Source organism: Pelecanus crispus, chromosome 1 (genome assembly GCF_030463565.1).
Source record: "Pelecanus crispus isolate bPelCri1 chromosome 1, bPelCri1.pri, whole genome shotgun sequence".
Lineage (NCBI taxonomy): Eukaryota > Metazoa > Chordata > Aves > Pelecaniformes > Pelecanidae > Pelecanus > Pelecanus crispus.
Window position 1 is genome coordinate 126,486,749 of NC_134643.1, and position 23,027 is coordinate 126,509,775.

The 23,027-nt window shown below is 41.9% G+C and overlaps 2 protein-coding genes across 2 annotated transcripts in view; both read right to left on the minus strand.

Annotated features, from left to right (window-relative positions):
* The window catches only part of C2CD2 (C2 calcium dependent domain containing 2), a 433,467-nt gene that overhangs the window by 192,934 nt on the left and 217,506 nt on the right, over positions 1-23,027 (minus strand). The window lies entirely within an intron of this gene.
* On the minus strand, positions 2,557-15,307 carry TMPRSS2 (transmembrane serine protease 2). The gene is made up of 12 exons (XM_009480195.2): positions 15,293-15,307; positions 14,230-14,425; positions 13,834-13,917; positions 12,271-12,396; positions 10,820-10,949; positions 9,603-9,713; positions 8,716-8,759; positions 7,285-7,459; positions 5,471-5,646; positions 4,363-4,458; positions 3,346-3,488; positions 2,557-2,763 (listed from the first exon to the last, which is right to left on the minus strand). Exons 1-12 carry the CDS (start codon positions 15,305-15,307, stop codon positions 2,557-2,559), a joined length of 1,503 nt encoding a protein of 500 aa, XP_009478470.2.

Sequence of the window (23,027 nt, forward strand, 5' to 3'; positions counted from 1 at the left end):
CTGATGGTTTAGTTGTTGCTAAGCAGTGCTTACACCAGTCAAGGACTTCTTCAGCTTCCCATGCTCTGCCATGTGCACAAGAAGCTGGGAGGGGGCACAGCCAGGACAGCTGACCCAAACTGACCAAAGGGCTATTCCATACCATATGACATCATGCTCAGTATAGAAACTGGCGGGAGTTGGCCAGGGGGGGCTGCGATCGCTGCTCGTGGATGAGCTGGGCATCAGTCAGCGGGTGGTGAGCAATTACATTGTGCATCACTTGTTTTGTATAGTCTTTTATCATTATTATTATTATTTTCTCTTCCTCTGCTGTCCTATTAAACTGTCTTTATGTCAACCCATGGGTTTTACTTTTTTTTTTTTTTTTTTTTAATTCTCTCCCCTATCCCACCACGGGGCAGGGAGGGTGAGCAAGCGGCTGCATGATACTTAGTTGCTGACTGGGGTTAAACCACAACAGGCTAGAAATGATAGAAGGTGTTTGACCCTCTGACATGAAACTGCAGCAGCAGACAGCTGACTTCTGTGGCACAGCATTCACCCCAGTACAGCATGCAGCCTTCTTAACCCTGTTTAGCACTACAGCCAGTTTTCCACATTTCAGTATACTGTTTTGCCACTACTGACTTGCAGCACTGCAGGCCAGAAGCCGTAAAAAAACGCCTGATACAGTAACAACTTAAATTACTTAATTTCCATTTTGAAAGTACTTTGAACTTGTTGACTACTTCATGGCATCCCCCAAGGCACACTCGATGATCGTGTGCTGTTGAAAACACCCTGTCTCACACCTAGAGAAGAAAGGCAGGTATACATTGCTTCAGGCAACATGAGATGTAATAACAAAATAGGGTGCGACTCCCTGGACCCACTGCCTTTAGGCTAAACTTCCTTATTTAATTCAATTTCATAAGTCAGAATGATTTCCTCAGACCCAGCCACTAAAGACATCCAACATTCGTGGACATCCACCTCTCCTTCCCTGGGTTTGTTCAAGGACCTGAAATATTGGAATTAAACAATCTCTTGGATCACCTTCTTTTGCTTTGGGTTTTGTTTGGTTGGTTGGTTAGTTTTTTAAATCAGATTCTCAAAGCACTTCAAACACTGAATCCAGCAACTGCTTCCAAAAAAATCCAAGCAAACAGATATAAACCACTACTAAGGAAAACTATTTGTAAAAAAAAAAAATATTTATTTGGTGCAGTGTTTACATGCAAGATAATTGCATTTCAGTACCAAAAGAGAAAACAAGACTAGTAGAGTCATTTCATTCAAAAGATTTATCCTTCTTAACAAAAGTGACTTGGTATGGCTTTTTGATCCTCTGTACTATGATTATAAATTATTTTCAAAATCCTAGTTGAGGTGGCACTCTGATATTAATTACATTTTGCTAAAAACATACATGCAGATACATAAAGGAGAGCTCTAAGGAGTTAAAAGCCAAATTTAATAAATGAGGTAGTTCATCTGGTTATGCAGAAATGCAGATTTGTGTTTCTTTGTATAAAACATCCAGCCCTCTGTATGTGTGTCTGCAATCAGATGTCTATCCCTTGCAACACAGCCTTACTGAAAAACTTTGCCCTTTGCCTTTCACAGCAGGGAGAGTTCAAGCGTCAGCCTCGATGGGCGCAGCCAGGGATCTTGCCATCAGGACACTTAACTCACCACTTCCCACTACAGCTCCGGAGCATCCCTCTCTGTAGCCGACATTGAGAGTGACAGCAAGTCTTGCCCTTTTTGGGTTCAGAGCAGCTTAAGGCAGAACAGCACTTTTAATTACTGAGACAGTCAGACTGGTCTCACTTTGAGCAAACTGACTTGGATAACTGCTGTGTCAAGATCCTGAGGACTTTTAACTACCTGAATATACAGTATTTTTTTTTCTGTGCCTCCACCGTAGTGCATGAAAACTTTCCTTCACATATACCAAAAAAACATTCATTTATTTTTAAATTGCCAACCAGCAGCTCAGAGATTCAACGTTCACATTACTTAACATTTAATTTAAAACTCCACTAAACCAACTGTCTCGGCATCCTGCTACGAAAATCTTAAATTAAATTGTGATTAAAATTGCCATTATAAGCCTGTACCTGATTATCAAGTGAAAGTTACTCAACTAAAGAGAGACATTTCAGCAAGCAGTTGACAGAAAGACTTTCTGCCAGGCACCACAACAAGAAGAAAGGTGCTCATTGTGATACTCCTTCACTGATTAAGATCAGTCACTGTAGCCAGCACAGAACCGAGTGTGCAATCCTTCACGTTATTTTTAAAAAGAAGATTCAAAGAGAAAAAAAAAAAAATCATTTGCAAAGTGAATAAATATCCCAGGCACCTATGGCTTCATTTATTCTTCTTAGAAACATCGATCAACAAGGACAGACAGCGTTGTCATCTGTTTGCCTGTTTAAAAAACAAAACAAAACAAAACCCAAAGGTTCAAGTTCTGCTGAGAGACTATCTTATCAATTACTTGGATGCTTCTCAGCAGAATAACTTCATTAGCAGACAAGTCACATTTATCTACTTTTATAAATAACATCATGTTTCAGGATTTGGGACATTTAAAATTATTAAAAACAACCGATATTTTACCTGCATATTTTTATAAATCCAATCTGTAAACACGGTCATATTCCCATACACTCCAGGTCTATTGGGACTAGCACAGCCAGTTCCCCAGCTGGTATCTCCTACCAGCCACCACACGGAGTTTTTGTTAGTTACTAGCGGACCTCCACTGTCACCCTGCACAAATACAAGCACATTATTAGTGACCTGGCCACCAGGAAAGACACAATCCATTTCACTTCAGGAATACAGGTTAAGTTTCAAAAAAAGCTAACCACCATTTTAAGGTAGTCACTAAAACAAAATGCAATGGCAATTACAGTATTAATGATGACTGCGTGCAATAGGGATGAAAATTGTTTGCCGAAAGCACTAAATGGGATAGCATTAGTGACGTTCTTGTTCACAAACATATTGCTAGGGTATCACCCTGATTATGAAGAACATTCATTCACTTTCAAGTACCAGATAACAAAACATCCTTGAAGCATTCAAAAGGACTGCCTCACCCTCTTTGGGTATTTACTGAGAACTGGGCACTGGCAGCCATTCAGAAGATGAAACAAAAGCTCTCCCTTTCAAAGGGGTGCACCACAAAAGTAAGTAGAAGCCCAACCAAAACGTTACTCAATTTTTTTTTTTTTTTTTTTTTTTTTTTTGCATAGGACCTGTTTGTAATTAATAGATGTTTTAAAAAGCCTATTAGTAAGACCACAAAAATTATCAGATCATTATCAGGTGTTAATTAGGAATAATTACCTGACAGGAATCAATTCCTCCTCTTAGATATCCAGCACAGATCATTGTAGGCAAAATCATGTCGTTATATATATAGATAGAATTACACCTAGAACGTTCTATTAAGGACACCATAGCATAATTCAAGTTATTTGATGTTTTACCTAAAATTGAAACATGCACAAAAACACACATACAAAGACATAATTAGAACACGCATCCTATTACGTTGCTATTACAAATCCCAGCAGCTAGCACTGTTCAAGATGAAATAAACTTACTAGAAACATGGGGGTGGACACTTAAGATGTATGGTCCATCACACAGAGACAACTGTGACATTAAAACTCCCTTCCAAGAGGTCAGTGAGTTACCCTGCTTTGCTGTCAGTGTACGGTAAAGCAAGAGAACATGGCACCTACCTGCCTACTCCAGCCCCAGATCAGCTGTGCTATCTACAGGGCTACTAAAAGCACATGAAGTCTGCAGAGGCGAAGAGGACCTCCCCACAGTTTCATGGTCCTGCACAAGCTGCCAGCAATTCCCATACTCGGGGCCCAGCTTCCCCAACACCCCCCTCCCTGCCCAGCACCTTCTCATACTGAGAGAAACCTTTCCTCCCTTTCCTTTTCACTTCTTACAAATTTACTTGCATCATGCTATTTTAGCTTGAGGTGGTGGAAAAGCACAGGCTCCTGAGCTTTCCCATGTCCCCAGAGGACTGGCTTGGCATACAGCTATCCTTGTCACAGGAGAGGGGGCCCTGCTGGCAGGGGTGCAGAATTGTTTCCTGTGTGAATATTTCTGGCCCCCGGTACTGATTTGAGGCTCCTCTGCAGTCTGCTGAATGCAACACATCAAAACGTGCTTTGAGACAGAATGCCCTGTGTAAATATTAGGGGCTGTGAAATGGGTGAAAAAATAGCGTATCAACAGATCTTGCTCAAAGTGCCCAAGCAGCCCATGCAACAGTTACTCATGGACTGAAGAGGATCGGTTTATGTAGAAGACCAAAAATATTCCAGAGCCACTCTTTACCTCCTTGGTACTCTGCTCCCCACCCAGATATCCAGCACTGCTGATTGGGCTGGAACATCATTCCTGGATTAGGCAGACAAACTGGCCGTACAGTATCTACAAAACAAACACAGTAGCATCTGTAATCCCAGATGTCCAGACATAATTAAAAATAAATACATACGAAAGATCTCAGCATGACTACCACTTAAATACATATACACCATGCATTTTCTCTGTACTTTACCCTCGTTGCAGATAAGCAGTACTGTGCAGTGCAGGCAGCAGCAGAAGGCTTACCAGCTGCCCTTTCCCAGATGGCTACCTCAAAGTGAGGAACAAGCACAGTTAATGGTTCTAGCCTAATTCATCAGGCTAACTAGAACAAGCAACACCAGCTCCTCTGATCAGCAGGGGACAAAGAAGAAGAAAAACTTCTGACAACTACCTCTCTGCATTCTTTTTGCAAAACCCTGCTGAAAATAATCACAATGCAAGCAGGATTCAATGTCTATATACAAGAAGCGTGAAACACAAAAACCTGGTAAACAGACAACCTCCCTGCTCTCAGCAGCAGAAGAGCCCCTCCAGATTACTTCTAGTAGCTTTAAACTGATGCACTGAAATATAAAAGAACTGTACACAAAAAGGACTTCAAGTTTAAATAATGGTTTGTCCTCTATTTTTCACTGCTTGCTTACAACCAGCCTACATCTACTTTTAAGAAAGGATATTCTTGTAACACTTGGTTTTGGGGTTGGGTTTTTTTTTTCCCAATTGTTATTTGATATAACTTGGTTTAGGGTTTAGTCAGCTGCTCCACCACTACGTCCTGAGTCTGCACATATAGGAGTGGCGATACTTAAAACACTGTACAGCATTCTGGGGTAAAAGTACATCATTGAGATGAGCCCAAACTCCCTACCAAGTACTAGATTTAAATAAATCCTACTTAGAAAATCAGAAGGTGTGCCCTCTGTCTCCACCTCTACCCTGTCTCTAAGGTGTCTACCCATATTTTGTGTTCTTCCCGTAAGTATCTACAAGGATTTCTTGATGAACTTCAGAAGTTTGAAAATATATGCTCATTGCCATTGGATTTTTGCCTTAAGAAGAGCAGAATACATACCAGTAAAACGCAGTGGTGTCTCTAACTTCATAAGGGCAACATCATTGTCTTTAGAATCTGTATCATAAGCCGGATGGGAAATTATCTGTTGCACTCTATGTCCATTTCCTAGGAGCATCTCATGCTGATTCAGAATCCCAGCATAAACCCTCCAACTGTATGGGTCAGAAAATTGTCTACAGAAAAAAGAAAGGTTAGAAGGTTTGCTTCTCTGATAACAAGTCACAGATTATGACCTTCAAAATATTGTCTTCAGAAACGGTAGCCAAATGCATGTGTGACTAAGAATGCACATGCATTTGACTACCATTTCTGAACAACAAGGTAAACAAATTGCAAGGCATCTGACTTCAGGAAAGCTTGACTCTAATTTCATAAATACATCCAAAAAAAAATTTGAAATGGGTTAAGTATCACTGTCTATCCCCTTAGTCACTTGGCACAGAAAATTATAGTCTGAGACTGCAACACTGGTCTCTATTAATTTCCATGGCTGAGGAACCAAGCAGTTATTTCTGAGATCTCACATGTCAGTATTACTCACGTGTACTATCCAAAGCACGCAAGAGCAGCAGAAGCCAGAATTAGTAAAAACATGATGTAGTGAAGGAATTTCACTATCTTGAAAATGGCAGGAGACTTTTTGTTTGGTTTTGGTGGGTTTTTTTTAAATGTTAACCATGCTTGCTAGATGTAATTTAAGTAGTCTCTTGTGCTCCAGCACAGTTTACAAATGCTCAACAGAAAACCTCCCACAAGTGTTAAAACTCCATGAGAACTGCTGAGGCAGTAGTGCTTGCAAGTCATCCCCCCTCTGGGGTGGGGCAGGGGGGAACCAGGACTGAAAACCATTTTTGTGCCAGCTACAGCTTGGTTGCCATTCCTAAAGCTTTTGCATACTACAGAGCTCAAATCAGAAAACAAAGGAGGGATAAGATCATCACATAAAAATAAACCCTTGCATTCCTTCCTCAAGGTTAAGGTCAAAGTTATTTTTCCTTGGCTTAGCCTCAAATTGTGATCCAGCCAACCAACCGTTAAAATGTTTTTGCTCTAGTGGGTTTTCCCTCCAACAGAGGCAGCCACCTGTTAAGCATATTCTGCCACTGCACACAAGGTACCACAATACGCTCAACTCTCCTTTATAGGTTAAAAATGTACAAAGCACCAGCTATTTTTCTTGTTGATGCCTTACACTGATGTAAAGTGCTCCTTAGATAGGTATAAATCTACATTTATTACTGACTTGGGCTTTACTACCCTGTGGCGTGAAGATACAAGGAAATAAATGGTACAGGCATCTTTAAATTGATCACATCTACAGTTGTGTGATATTTGAGGGTGTGGGAATTTTTTTTCTTTTTTTCCCCTTTTCTTTGTTTTTCCTCACAGAGTAATTCAACATCTTCATGAAAACATTTTACTGTCTGGCACTAAGTTTGGTGCCTTGAGTTTACCTCTTATGTTGGGTGGGTATCTGTGCCAATCACCACCATTGAGTTTAATTTCCACCTTTAACAAGTAAAATAAGATTTTCTTTCTGTAGAAAGCAGACAGATGATCTGCAGCCAGCCTCCTCCAGAACAAATTTTCCCTTAATGCTTGAAAACCATACTGCTACATAGACAAAATACTGTACCTAGCACCTGCATTCAAGGCAGGGGGGAGGGGAGGAATGGTATTTAATTCAGTTTTAAAGCAGAAAGTTGGGAGACTTAAGTAAATTTGTGCATTTCAGCCTGAAGAAAAAAAAAATCACCATTCGAGAGACAAAACGAGCCAGTCGCTCCGGCACTCACGCAAGCAAGACTCACCCTTCCACGCAGTGTGCCGCCGTCACTATCCACTGGTGGGTGATGATGGAGCCCCCGCAGACATGGGTGCCCTGCACATGGAGGCTGACCTGCCACGGCCACTGCCCCAGCACCGCCCCGCTGCCACCCACGATTCTGTTCATAATGTTCACATTTTTAGTGGACAGGCCGCACTCTAAGGAGTCAGTGACATACACACAGGTGTTAGTTGAAGAGTGAGCTGGTCTGGAAGATGGCTTCTGCAGCTCAGGCTTTGCTAGCAGAGGGCAGCACAGACCACAGAGTCATAGAACAGTTTTGGTTGGAAAAGACCTTTAAGATCATCCAGTCCAAACATTAACCTAATACTACCAAGTCCACCACTAAACCAGTTAAGGGTAGAGTAATAATTAATTTCATGTTTCCTGGCTTGGTGGCTGGATTATTTTTTAATGAAAGTAAAGTAGGAATCATTAAGGTTGGAAAGGACTTCTAAGATCATCAGTCCAACCATCAACCCAACACCACCATGCCTACTAAACCATGTCCCAGAGTGCCATGTCTACACGTTTTTTGAACACTTCCAGGGATGCTGACTCCACCACCTCTCTGGGCAGCCTGTTCCAATGCTTGACTACTCTTTCTGTGAAGAAATTTTTCCTAATATCCAATCTAAACCTCCCCTGATGCTACTTGAGGCCATTTCCTCTCGTCCTATCACTTGTTACTTGGGAGAAGAGCCCAACACCCACCTCGCTACAACCTCCTGTCAGGTAGTTGTAGAGAGTGATAAGGTCTCCCCTCAGCCTCCTCTTCTCCGGACTAAACAATCCCATGTCCGACCTCCGCAGTGCTGGCATTCGATACACGGCAGCTTGGGCCCCTGCCCTGAACATGGAGATCCCGAGTCTCCCATAGCCCAGACACCCTTCACATTGCAAACACCGAGGTGAGTATTTGGTAGCTGCTGCCCTCGGTTCACCACAAACCATAAACCAGTAGTTCATTACATCTTTGAGTGTGGTATTCAAGCATCTCTGGCAAGCCACACAGACACATGCCTTTGTGTTGCGCAACAAAACAGAAAACAGCCAGGAGTTGCCTCATGACAGCCATGACCGTCAGGAACACAACGCCCACCCAATGGCCACGTGCTGGAGAGCAGACGCGCCACAGACATCCCACCACAGCTGCCGTGCAAGGTCTACAGAGCTTCATGGCAGGCAAGTAATTTAAAGGAACCGGTGGCAGCAAAGACAAAAGTAACTGGGGATCCAACATCCTCCTTGTCTCCTCACCCTGCTCCTTAGACTGCACTGTTTGAAACTTGGGAACCAGAGTTAAATCATCTGCCCATCAAAAGACGGCAATTATTTATGCACATTCAAAGGATTTCCCAGCCAGAGCATTTCAAAGCATGAAGAAGCAGAAGTTTGAGAAACAGTCACCTACCTATGCAGCGCAGAGAAACCACATTTCCTGATGCACAGGAATTACTGCAATAGAAATAAAAAAACAAACAGGATTTGAGGCACACAGTGAAGCAAATGCTGAGCAAAGTTCACCCTCCAACTGCTTCCCACCCTTTCCAGCTATGTGCCCCACCTTCACCCTCATCTTCCTGCTGAGGGTTCCCTCCTTTTTTCACTCCCTCCAGCTACCCTACCAGCAGCCATCTGGCCTCTACCATTTCTTGCATTCACCAAAACTGTCATGTGGAAGACTGCAGTCGCCAGTACAAAAGGTTTGTAAGCCTATTGAGGAGCAAGATGAACAGCATGAGAAAAAGTTGAGCTGATTTATGGAGTAGTTGTAGAAGAACCTAAACAAGGGAGCTATGTGAGCTTTGCAGGCACAGCAGTCTACAGGTTTAGAAACTAGAAACAACTTCAGAGTTGTTTAATGAGAATAAAAATTATCCTTTCCACACTGAAAGATCCATCCTGCATGCTGTGTGTTCATGTGACTGCAAAAAAAAGCTGTACCAGCTGCTGTGAATGTGTTACAGCTGGTAGCTATTGTCACCATACAGAAACTCCTGTTGATGGTCAAAGAGCCTTAGAAAAGTATCTTTGACATGGCAACCTTCTAGACAGCATGGAGGGAACAGGATGGGACATCTTCTCTTTTAAAAGAGGAGAGGAAAGATGGAAAAATGACAGCTGTGTTTTTAAATAGAAGGGAGAACAGTTGCAGCAATCAGATTAAAAGCAAAGTCTCCTTCCCTCTAACAATCCCCACTGAAAGACGTGCTTGCATTATGCTATGGGCAGAAGCTACACCTCTTACAACAGCTAAAAAGACCCCTGATAAAAGAAGTTTGTATTAAACAAAGATACCTGCTATACAGCTTTTTGTACAAGTCTATATTCCCAGCACTTGTGTTCAGCTTCATGAAGCTTTTAAAGCTGACTTCAGTTGCTACTCCTCGACTGTAGTAATACGTATCTCTGCAAAACAGAAAGTCTATTACGAAACCCAGTAGTTTCAGTATTCAAACAAGCAATACACTGTGCTAAGATAGAGCTTCTGACATGAACAACACTAAAAATATGATTGTTTTTTATATTAAATGCCAGTCTTGTACTACAGTGCCAGAGACTCAGGTTCTTTAACAATTTGTCAAGTTCCATTTCTAACCAAACAGTTACTAGATTAAAATAGTATTTTTATCTAGTATGCATACACATGTAGGAATCTTCAGCCTCATGAAACAGGGCAAGATGAAGAGATGCCTTTGCTGGTACATTTACACAGCATAGCAGAGTTCAGGTCCAGTAAGTCATGACAACCACATTTCTGGGGGACAATGACAGGGGTAGCAAGTGCTGCTTTTCTGGCAGGCTTTCTAGCTGAGGACCAGCTCTGCGTAGTTGCTGCTGGGCTGTCTTACTGGAGTTGGAACTACTGGGATCATTGCCTGTTCAGAGACCTTAATTCAGAGCACCACAACAACGCATGGGTACACACAAGTTCTGCCTGCCTAGTCAATAAATTCACTCCATTGCCCCACCATAAAGAGGTGGTGTATACCAGAAGACAGCCTTTGCCAACTGCATCAGAGAGGCAACATCAAATATTTCAACCACAGAAGAATTTATGCTACGGCATTACATGGGGAGAATGTGGGCAGCACTATGGGCCATGAATGTTTATGGTGATCTTCCACACGAGCTGGGGTTACTTGTGTCCTCAGAAGACCAAGGCTTTCCATGTAATACTGGTGATGACAGGTTAAGTCAGACTGGATGTTACTGAGCAATTATAACAATTTGCTACTAACTGAAGTGAGCTCTGGAAGATGATTGTGAGTGAATGTATTAGATACAAGTGACCCCACTGAGTAACCACTGCATGCGTGCCAGACCCTTGTTACTTGGAGCAATGTTTCATTTTGATTCTGTAACAGCTACCATCATTAAAATCAGACCCACTCGGGTTCACAAGAACTAGATCACCAACTGCTTTTTGTTTCAGATACGCATTCTTAAAAACAGCAAGAGGGAAATTTTAACCTTTCTACGTATGTCCAAAGGCTGATGAAGGTTAGACTTACACACTGTATCCCATGTCTTTGCATGCAATCTTCCCATAATTGTCATTCCAGTCATCTTGGCAAACAGGATACCAGGATTTGCTGACAGGTGAATAAACTTCCAGGATAAAGTTTGGTCCAAAAAGTCTAACTGCCAGAAATGGAAGAAGGAAAGAAAAAAAAAAAAAAAAGAAACCAAGAACACCACACGCTATATTACTGCCCTTTCTCTACTTAAAAGCACTGGTAGCCATAATATTTGCTTGTACATATGAACAGGTGTTAATCTAACGCTGCCTTCTACTCAAATTCTGAGTAAATACCAAGTAGACAGAAATATCACAATAACAATTTCTTTGCGTAAGGCAATTTAAGAACTACCAGTTTAAAAATGTAAGTGTACAATACAGTGTTCAGGTTTTCATTGCAGCTTTTATGCTTAAAATTCTCTTTCACATTCTACCACTGTGCAAGATTGCAATAGCCAGTCTTTTCTTATCTTTTATCTACACAACCATACATTTCTTAATATATCATATATTGTGTATATGACAAAATATAATCTATTCTACTCTATTTACATGTTATACCTTAATACACCGAAGTTCTTCAGACAAGTGCTTGTAAAGCAAGAATGTAACAAGGAGCAATTAGCTCTGACATTCCATGCCCCATTATGTATTTATCTGCACAAGAATTTAATATAAAATAATTCAAGCAAAAGAACAGATTGAACAAGCTTCTCCAAAAACCCATTATTCAACCAAATGGAGAGGAACAGCTTTAGGGCACATGCCAGTAAATGCTAACCCTTTTAGAATAAAGTTCCCAGAGAGAGAATAAGAGCACAGCTGGAGTTTTCCAGAGTGGCACTGGTGCAACACAGGTGTTAGAAACAAGATGCCACACCTTTGGAATGGACAAATTGGTTTTCACCTTCCACCTTCAGCTCTGCACTAAAGCTTCCCTGGGCGTCTTTTCAGCTGGAAACTCTGATCAGACCAGGCTTTCTTACACAAAGGAGTTATGAAGTAATTGAAGCATTATTGGGGCAAATGAGGAATGCAAAGTATGTGGAAAAAGATGAGCTTGACTGAAGACCACCAGATTTATGTTATCACCTGAAGGTCTGCTAAGAAGTCAATGATGACTGTTCATTGCAGAGACAACGTTACATTCACTTTTGCACAAACCCCATTCAAATTAAAAGATAATATTTTAAAAACTGATTAAAAGTTAAGCCAGCTCAAACCTGTGAGTCAGTCATTTTGTTTCAGCTTTTCAATCGGACTGGAAACAAACTGAATATCTAGATACAGGCTTCAAAGTGCTCAAACATCCTAAACCAATTTAGAGATGTAACTTAGGCTAAAATGACCCTATTGTAACTTAGGCAAGCTTCGGACAAGGCAATTTGCTCAAAAACTCTCACAGCTGGCTGAAGGTCCCGCCCCTTGACTGCCGGCACTCACCACACCGGGATTCGTCCTCCCCGTTGGGGCAGTGGATCACTCCATCACACCACTGCGAGGGTGGCAGGCACACTCCTGAAGATCCACACTCTATTAAGGAGCTGGAGGTGACACAACGATTCTGTACTGCAGGGAGAGAGCAACACAGCCCTTAGGCTGAACATCAGCTTAGCCTCAGGTAACTACTGCCAACTCTCACTTTAATGAGCATTCCACTTGGATAGAGCAAAACATCAGAAAGAGCTCTTAAACTCAGAGATGGGAGGAGACCTAGCCTGACACAACAGATGTATTGCTCTGTCCTATACATCTCTTGTCAGATTAAGTCACTCGTGCAGCTAATTGGATTTTGTCCACCGTCTCCCCTGAATAAGCAAGCACCATTAAATTGTCTAAAAGGTGTCAGCTTTACACTGACAAAGTATAAGGCTTATAAACAGAAAAGGAGGAAGAAAGCAATTACTCCAATTACTCCTTTTGCTTTCACTGCCACCGAAAACAAGATTACATTCACCCTGTATAAATCAAAGCGAGTAAAAAAAAAACCCCTAAGAACACAGTGTCATCCTAATAGTTTTAAATGAACTTCCTTTTCCCTTCCTTTCTTTTTCTGAACAGAAAGGAGAGGCTCCTAAAATCATAGCAAATTATTTTTTTGTTTCATTTGAAAAGTGGCTTTCATTCAAATGGAAATTAAGATAGCACAAAACAAACTTCACCTAAGCCAAACAGAATTGCTCTAGTCCAGCTTCAGAGCTTAGTCACCCCGCTTGGGGATGACTTCCAAGGCGAATGTCATCATCTGTGGTACAGCTTACAGTGGTGAGACAGGCTGGGATCACACAACATTAACAACACTTTCAAAGCAAAAGCTTCACAGAAACAAGTAAATGGACGTGAATTACTTCTGCTCCAAGAGAGATCCCATTTTACCAAAACAAAACATATCGTGACTGTCTACACTCTTGCAGTTAAGGTATACAAATTTACTTCAATCTCTTTCCTTCACTTGAAATCAAGTGAAGTTCAAATTTGGAACAGAGTTCTGTTTCAGAGAGAATGCACAGCAGTGACTTCCCTAATGAAATGCACCACAGAATGTGTTGGTCACACAGAGTCACATGCCAGCTATCCCCCAGTGCAAAAACCCAGTGCAAGAGGTCAAACTACGCTTTACTAACAGCTATGGTGTTGTACAGTTGTACTGCACCAGCTTTTGCCAGATAGATCAGAGCTTTCCAGAGAAGCCACCTGAATAAGTTGCTCCAGAAGAGTGAAAAAGCTGATGGCATCACTTAACATCAAAAACTTATTTACTTAATGAAGGAAAAGGAAAGTGACAGCAGCACTGTTAATTAAAAAGAAAGAAAGGAAAGGAAAAAAAAAAAAAGACAAACAAAACTGAGCCATTAGGAAGCAGTATTAGTTCATCTCTTGGGAGACAGGTAACAAAGACTTTCCTGTCCTTAATTCAGCATAAAATGGAAGATAAGATTGTATGTTTCTAACCTTAAAAGTTTAATACATCTTTTCTTTCAGGGGAAAAAAAAAAAAAGTTCTTACCAAAATACCAGATGAAATAAGCAGTAATTGCACAACAAATTACTAGCAAAATGGATAATATAATGACTATGGTTTTCTTTACATCTGAAATGAAAGGAAGGAGAAAGAGAGAAATTAGGTTCACAAGGCAATTTCCAGCAACCAGCACTATCTATTTCCTTGACATTAAAACCAGACATTTTTTGCCATACAGGCTTTTCTCCATTCCATTACCCTTCCTCCAAATCGCCCAGGTTCCTGTCCAGTTACACCAGCATCCCAGCCAGCTATTAATTCTTCATCCACGGGAAGGTGGCTCCTTCAATGCAGGAGTTGGAAGGGAAGATCCCTTTCATTTATTACCTTATTTTGGAAGACCTTATGTCTAAAATTGGAAGAAATCCCACCAAAACTTACTTGGTGCACATGTTCTCCCAGATGAACATGCTACTGGCCCACTCGACTGATGGGTAGCAACCGTTGGATCACAGCTTGGCGCTGACGGAGCATTTGTTGAGAAGTACTTTGGGTCTGGGTTAGCATTTACTGGCTGCCTGGCAGAACAGACATTTTCTGGCTGAAAGCCATGATTTTCATAGTATGGCGGTTGACTCTAAATGATAATGTTGAGGGGAAGGAAACAGCAGAAAATTAAAAACAAGAGGCAAGACTGCAATTAGGACAAAATAAGTTTCAGATGCCATTTACATTCAGAACCCTACTAAGTAGTTCTGCCAATGCAGCAATACACCATGCATTCATACACATACTAGTGACTCCAATTTACACAGAGAAAGAGATTTACAGTACATGCCTAATACTTTGCACTTTGAAGAATAAAAGTAACAGAGAGTGAGGCTGGAAGGAGTACGAAGAGCTCAGTTTCCTGATCCAAAGTAACTCAACCTGAGAAGGATTCTTGAGCCCAGCCCTCCAGCTGGCTGCACAAACGATTGCACTGGAACATCTGACAGGGTAGAAATGTGCAGCAAGGACAGTTTTAGGCAGTACCATCATCCAAAGAAGTGCTGACAAGTAACAGCCTTTGCGTGTGCATTAGTCCAGGTCTAGGATAAATGCTTACTGCCCTGTTTTGTCCTATGACAACACCAGGTATACTTAAGCTATTTCTGAAATGCATTGGCCTAGAACAGGTTGTGGAATATTTATCCTGGAAGAGCTTTAAGAACTAGTTAGAAGCCATTCCAATCTATCCCTCCAAAATAAGCTTTAAAAGCATAAACCTCTCCCAGGATTATCTAAGCACTTGAAATGCTACTTAATTCAAGCCTCTTACACCTGGCTCACGGTGTATCTTTCCCTTTTTGCAGAAAAGAAAACACAACAAATACTCTGGATTTTAAAAGACTTGTTAAGCAGGACATCACCCAATAGGCTGTTACTTGTAAAGGAGTGAAACCTCATTTAAAAAAAAAAAAAAAAATCAGAGAGGAATATTTGGAATATTTTGTTTACTCACTACAGTAGAGGTCATCTTTCCTTTGTTAGCAGTATCGAAACAATTCAAGTGTTTGAAAGTAAAGAATGAACCTATATTAAAAAAAAAGCAAAACAGAAAACAGTCACAACCAAAAGCTTTGTCCACCTTTCTTGTTGGTCTTTCCTTTGGAAAACACCAAATCGGGGGGCGGGGAATAAAATAAGTAAGTATTTCAAGAGGGGATACAAGTTAAGGTGCAGCATGCAATCAAATCTCAATAGCCTCGCAATACAACCTCGAGGATTATACAGTGGCAACTATTCATTAACACGAGTGCCACACAACCTGAGAAGATTAAGTTAGTGCTCACCCTCATTGACAGAATGAGAGTTAAAAAATATCCTGGCAACAACCCACATGGTGTCAGTACCAAGTTCAGGTCCTCCTGCCTCTCTCAACACTTACTCATGTATCTGAGGTTTATGACACAGAAACGAGAACATGAACAAAGCATCAGGAAATACAAATTCAACTAACTCATTTGATAACGCCACAGCTAGCAGCCCCACAAGCCACATCTTTTTCAGTCTTCCGTGTTGCAAACAGTTGTGTTCTTGGTTGTGTGTTGTAGCCAACACACTAAAAACAGGGAGAGAAGCACAGCAGGGAAACAACATGCCACACCAATACAAAAGTTTTTCAAATAGAGTAAAAGAGAGGAGCTACATCCAACATTTCAAGCATATAGCAGTTTATTTTAGAGTTAAACATTAACATTAAGTAAAACCACAGATTAGCAAAGACACAAGAAACACAAAATCTTTGCTGCTGCAGTTCTAAAATAGGCAGTTATACACCTCCACAAGCAATCATTTTAATAAATAATTTAATCTGTTGATTCCTCTCATAATGTTACTTTACATGAAAACAAAGCCTAGGAAGTGCCTCAGTCATGCACTGAGAAATACCTTTCTCCAGCTTGCAGAGCAGTACCTTGCACACAGGCACACTGCCATGGCCCCTGTTAAAAGCTACAACTATAAAGAGCAGTTGCTTTAAGACACAGCATAATTCAGCCCGAAGTATAAGGTTATGTTTTAGAATCTCTACCAAGGTGTCACGTCACCCAAAACTGAAGTGCAAATGTCTTTGAAGCAGGTTTCAACAGCAGCTTGACATCTCGAGCATGCCAATACTTCGTGACAGTTTAGGAAGGCTGATTCTGGTATTTGCTTATTAGCGCTAGCAAAAATAAGTAAATAATAATGCACTGTTGAAGTCTTATTTGCATGGCAGATAGGTGAAAAACAAGTCTTACCCCTACTCACAGTAAGTCCATCAGATTGGTGACTCAGGCTTCAGGACTTCCACTTTATGTCGCATCCATTCTTGCCCAGCTCTTCACAGCAGAGTTGAGAAGTGCAGCTCTGCCCAGACTTAGAGGACAAGTAAGAAGTCACAGGAAGGTATTTTTGTTCCTTGTCCTCTGAAAAGGAGGGGGAAAAAAGGATTAGGAAATTTAGTGATACCAGACAGAAGAATACTAGGTGGTGATTCCAAGTTAAGCCAACAGGTACTTATGACCAAAGAACCATTTGAAAGGCTTTGCAGATTGGCAGATGGCAGTCTTCCTCACTCTTTTTTGGGGCAGGGAGGTTTGGTTGGGGTTTTTTGTTTTGGTTTGGGTTTGGTTTTTTGTTTGGTTTTGGGTTTTTTTTTTTAAAATCAACTGAGGAAAAAATATCTCTGTTGCTTAACTGGCTTTCAACCATCACTCCCAATTTAGTTCTTGTTAATCTATTCCCCATCCAGATTCTGATTAATAACAGTTTTCCGTTATCACACCACAAAACACAGGGAAGTCATAGGTACATACAGATTTCCATAGTATTACACATACACATTTGCCAGTGTATTAAAAACAGATTAAAGCAAAACTATTGGGTTCCCATCAGTCTGCAAACATTTAAGGCAAAAATTGATGTGTAGCATCCAATAATGATACGATCTAGTTTTCTTAAACACAAATCACTGACACACTTCAAAATATTTTACAAACACATCAAGGGTACTGCAACAACTTCACAGATAAGGAAGCTGGGTCATGGAGAAACAAACTGACCTGTCAAACACTCCCCATCCCAACAACTATAGAGCTAGAAGAGACTGGTCCGTCTTATCTCAGTCCAATACTTTGGCCTCTAACTCACCTCACACATCAGACAGATTTAAATAGATCCCACATAAAAGTATCATAAACCCACTCTGGTGCAGAAGAGTTTAGTGGGAACACACAACTATCCTTCCCTCCTACTGCCAGTCATTCCTCCTGATGTCTGCCGAGCTATCATGGCACTTTACTGGGTACATCTGAAGAAACAAACCTCAAGAGTCCTTTAAAGTGAGCTGGTGGAGTTAAAGCATGCAGAGATCCGCAGGCAAGGAAGCAGGGATGGAGCTCACCCCCGCAGCAAGCTTGAAGGTGTAAGAGTCAGGGCCCAGGGAGCCAGAGCCTTGCAGGTCAGCTTGCTAACACCTTCTAGCTTTGGAAAAAGTATACCCAAATAATTAAAGGGACCCATCACTCATATGCAGTCAAGCCCTTGAATTTCAAAAACTTCAGTTTACTCCAGTATGGATGGAGCAGAACCAGCATTTGGACTTCCAGCAACCCAGAAGGTCCAAAATCGAGTGTGCTTGTTTCATAACTCTGAAAGTAAAGAAATAACACTACTGCTTCTAATGACAGGCAATAATAAGAGTATAAAACATATAGCCGTCACTGACATAGTATACTGATGAATACAGTGAAACGTACCGCCTTGCAGCTCACAGCTATTACTTGAGATATCTTAGCTTCTTCTCACATGTGCCTTAGGAGTGTTATAATCAAAGTTCTGTCATGGGTCATTAAGATTAAAAAAATACATAATTTTTTCCAATAAAAGTTGTCAGAATGAAAAAAAAACAACAATAAAAAAATTGAAAATACTAGATTAATTCAAACCAAATGTAATCCAATAGCTTTTTTAGCTTTTCTATGGATTTCTGCAAATCAATTCTTTATATTTAAGCAAAAGGTGCAGTAGAGTTGGTCTGTACCTCATTTGGTAACATACTACTTAATTGAAAATAGCCTTCCTCCACTGTTAGTCCTTCAAAGGCTTGTCTTCCTCCCTACCACAGTGACAGCCACTCGGTCCCCCGGACAGGAAAAGCACCAAGCACAGAGTCGTGCTGCTCAGCTGTGAGTGGTCCTCACCACCACCTCCTCCTAAACCCCTCACCTTGCAACTGCTGGGCAAAGGCAAGCCTCCGCTTTTGCCTCCTAACAGCAGCATCAGGTCATGACTCCTTTATACTGCACGTATCCTTCACTAGCCAGGAGTCAACATCCCCAAAAAACAACAGAAAGAATGAAAGGCAAAGAAACCCTAAAGATTTTACCACGATTTTGTTAATGAAACCAGACTTGCTGGCTTTTACCCTAGTTCTCCATGCAAGAAATAATAATAGTATTTCCTTAGTACACACCATGTTATAGTTGTTAATTAAGAGCAGTACCATGCTTTGGAGGTGTTGAGTTCCACGAGTACTGCTAGCTATATTAGTTTCCACAAGCTTTTATATAGATATCACTATATTTTGTTTCCATGCCTAGATGCTGAAGTCTATAGGATGGAATAACTACCTTCAGATATCCTAATATAACACTGTGAATTCCACTTGGCCAATGAAGCCAGAGTTATATTGGCAACATTATACTTCCTGCATTTACATATTACTTCAATACATATTTTGTGCTATTTCCTGAAATAGAGCTGTTTGACAAGCTCTATGATAGGTATCAACAATTGAAATAACAACAAAAAACTCACAATAGTTCTTCACAGTTAGACCTAGGTAAAAGCAACCACATGCAAACAAGTAAGAAGGAAGAGGACAGAACAGTTAAAAGTCAAATGCATGAAGTTCAGCTTCTAAAAGGAGGAAGCATAAAAGCATCCAGTCTACATGAACACTGACTAACACAGTGTCACATCAACAAAATTAGCAGTTCCCTTTATTCAGATAAAGAAATAGAGCACATGGAAATAAACAAGCTGACAAAACTCATTAAGATAGTAAAGGAGTAATTCCAGTGCAAAGCTCAACCTTAAAGAAGGGCAAGCCAACAAATTATGGCTTTTGTTGATGACGTTAGAAAGGAAGTATGCTTTCATTTTTTTCATTCCCAACTGTTTTATAACCACTTAGAAGTTTTGGTAGCGTAACCTTAAATGCAATACAACCATGATACAAAGGTGGGGAGGAAAGGGAGGAGGGGCAATAAAAAAAAAAAATAAGAAGAGAGAAAACAAGCAAAGAGATGATTCCAGATTCATTTACATGATCTTTTCACACACTGGGTGATTCCTGCCTCTGCTATCTGGACAAGAGAAAAGAAACATGGTCAAGATTCCTGTTTAACAAGCAGCACTAAAAATTATCATGTCTTGCAAATGAAGTGTAGAAAGGTTAAAAAAAACCAATTATGTATGAAAAAGGAAAGGAATTAAATAAGAATTTTCATCTCATTTCATTAACAAGATTTCCTTGATACTTCTTCAGGAAGTAGTACTGAATATTTTTATTGCTATGATTAAAAAAAGTTAATGTAATTTACTCTGCAGGGTAAAACGTATGCTCTGGAAGGGGTCAAAGACAAATCAACAAGCAACTGAATGTCTCAAAGTTATCAAAATCGGGTTCTTCCAATGTCCTGGCCTTTTGGCTAACCTTCGCAATAGAGGTAAGCTCTACTCGGTGTGCCTATGCAGTAACATTACACATCTTGCAGAGAACTATATGAGACTGTGTAAATATTTATATGAACTGTTGCCACAAATAGAGCCTTGGCATTTTCAGATCTCCTAAGAAATAGCTTTGAAGCTATTCTAGATTAGTTCCCAAAATATCATTAAACTGTAGAACTACTTATCAACAGGTGTCAAAAAACTGTGCCTCTTGATAAGCACTACCAGCAACTCAAAGTCTGCAACAGTATTCCCAAGGCTAGCAAGCCAAGATTAATACTACTTCCATGTGCAAAAAAAAAGGCATTAAAAAGCTGTGAGCATAGCAGTCTCATTTTAAACAGTTACAGGATGCTGTATTCATACTATGAATAACCATAGAATCATAGAATCATTTAGGTTGGAAAAGACCTTTAAGATTATCCAGTCCAAACATTAACCTAACATTACCAAGTCTTCACTAAACCAGTTAAGAGTAGACTAGACTAAACCATGTCCCAAAGTGCCACATCTACCCGTTTTTTGAATGCTTCCAGTGATGGCGACTCCACCACCAATCTGGGCAGCCTGTTCCATCAATCACCTATTTGTCTTCTCTGAAACCGGATGTTACCATGAAACTCAGCCTATCACAAGTACATCACGTGCCTTTGTTAGGAACAGCGGGGTGGGAAAAGGAGGCTGAAAAGCTGTCACCTAGCTGGGTGGATGGCAAGTGGCAGAAGACCCTACAAAAAAAGCCGTTTCTGAAATAGAAAGGACCAAGAGCCCAGAAGAACCAGATTTGCTGGGATGGTGGGAGATGGACCTATTGGTCAGGCAACAACTGCAGAGGCAGCCATTGCCCACAGCACCCACCACCTCATGTGCACAGATCACAGCGTTGCTAAAGGATGCAGCAGCAGCCAGCCTGGCATTTGGATGCCTTCTTCCCCTACACTGCATCCTCGGTTCTGCCTCTGCCCCCTTTCTCCTTCCATGACAGGAGCAAATAACCTCGTCTTCTGGCAGTAAAATTCAAGTCTCTGTCTGCGGCACTGAAAGTCTCTGGCAAGGAAAAAAAGCTCTCAAGAATACTTATTTACCATATTAGATTTGCAAATGAATATTGTATGAATATGGTACCAGTAGGTACCCATTCTGCAGAAAAATAAAAACTAGCAATGTTAACAAATCAGACTTATTTGTCCAGGTCAGCTGTTTTCAACCTGTGAACTACAGATCCTGAGGAGCTGTAAACCACTTCCAAGAGGTCTATGGCAGATAAAGAAAAGCAAGCCTGCTGGCAGCAGGTTTGAATTCACTCCATGGTGAAGCTCATAATGCCAGAGACACATTTAGGGATCCAGGCATCAAAGACATGGGAGAAGTACTGATGTAGTAGCATGGACACAGCTGAGCTGCCGTCGTGGTACTGGAACTACTCAGTGTGGACAGACCCTTGACTGACGCAAGAGAAAGAGCCCAAATCTCCAGGAGCGGCAACTCTGAGAGAAGTATTTTGAGCAACATCCCAGAACACTGTTTTGCTTTGTTTTTCCATCAACAACCAGGAACATAGTTTCAACTTATTTCCACTTTCAGGTGAGACTACCATGACAGATTTGGTCTAGGCTGACTTTCCTATGCACCAGTATAATTTTTGACAGGTTAAAAATGAAAGGAAAACGGAAAAAAAGACATGGTAAGTCCTACTTTGACATCAAATTTTATCCTAGTCCACCTGTCTTTTGGCTTTACGTTTACGTTGATACACGTAGGTAACAGCCACAATTGCAACCATTTCTCAGTTTCATTGATCTATGCCACACACAACGACCACCTCTTCCCCCACCTAGCACTGCCTTAGTCGATGCAAATCACCCGCCAGAGGTGAAGCTGCTTCCTTCGGCTCCTTCTAAAGCACTAAAGGCATTAGTATCACTTTACTCAGGGCAAACAGGGATACTTAGGACAAAGGCACAATGCTCTCTTAAATTCGCTGACACCCACCCAGAAACCTGAGGTGAAATTAGAGGTCCAGGTAAGCTACGATCATCACTAAAGCCACCCGAGGGGAGGTGCGGAGTGCGGCCAATTTCAGCATTCAAAGCTTTGGCCCAGAAGTTTCAAGAATACGGCTCCTGCAGGAAGGCACTCTACCAACAAAGTTACTCTTCCAAAATTACTCGACAAGTTGTGACAGCTGTAAACAGAAATCAGCGCTTTCACAAGAAACCAAATAAGCGGTGACATTAATACACAACGAAGAGGCCCCACAACTAGCTGCTCTTCTCGTTTATTCTCCAGATGAGCCACTACTCGCTCCGTGACCTTGAAAAAGCTGCCCAATCTCGCAGCATCTCGTCTCCCTTCGCCACAAGGGCAAGGGATGGCCCACCTCCACCTCCAGAGAAGTACGAGGTGGGACAACGTAGAGCGTTCCGCACCTTTCCCCTCGTACCTCGTGTTATTCACCGCACCCGCCCACCTCTCCTGTGCTACCTGAGCCCCCGTCTTGCCTTACCCACCGGTCCGCGGGGAAGCGCAAATTTTTCGCCCTGCACCTACCGGTAGAGAAACCAGCTGCGGAAAGGGGGCAACCGGGTAAGGCAGAGGGAGACACGGCTGCAAGGGGCGAGCTTACGCGCCCCCTCGATTTTATCAGCCGGCGCCTCCTTTCCTCGCTCTCGGGAGACGCCGACCCCGCTGCCCCCAGCCCCGGGAGCCCCCGCGGGGCTCTCCGCCCCGGGCACCGCGCCGACCCCCGCAGCAGCCCGGCGGTTTTCAGATGCCTCCGGGGTCCCTCCGCCCCCCTCCCAAAGCAAAGCCCAAGTTCCTTAATTAAAAGCCAAAAAACCGTAGGCGCAACTCGGAACGGCCCCCCGGGGGGGGGGGGGGGGGGCGGGGGGGGGGAGAGGGCGCTCCCCGGCGCGCGGAGGCGGCTCCGCTCGCCTCAGGGGGGAAGAGCCCGTGAGGGGCGGAGGGGCCGCGGCCGG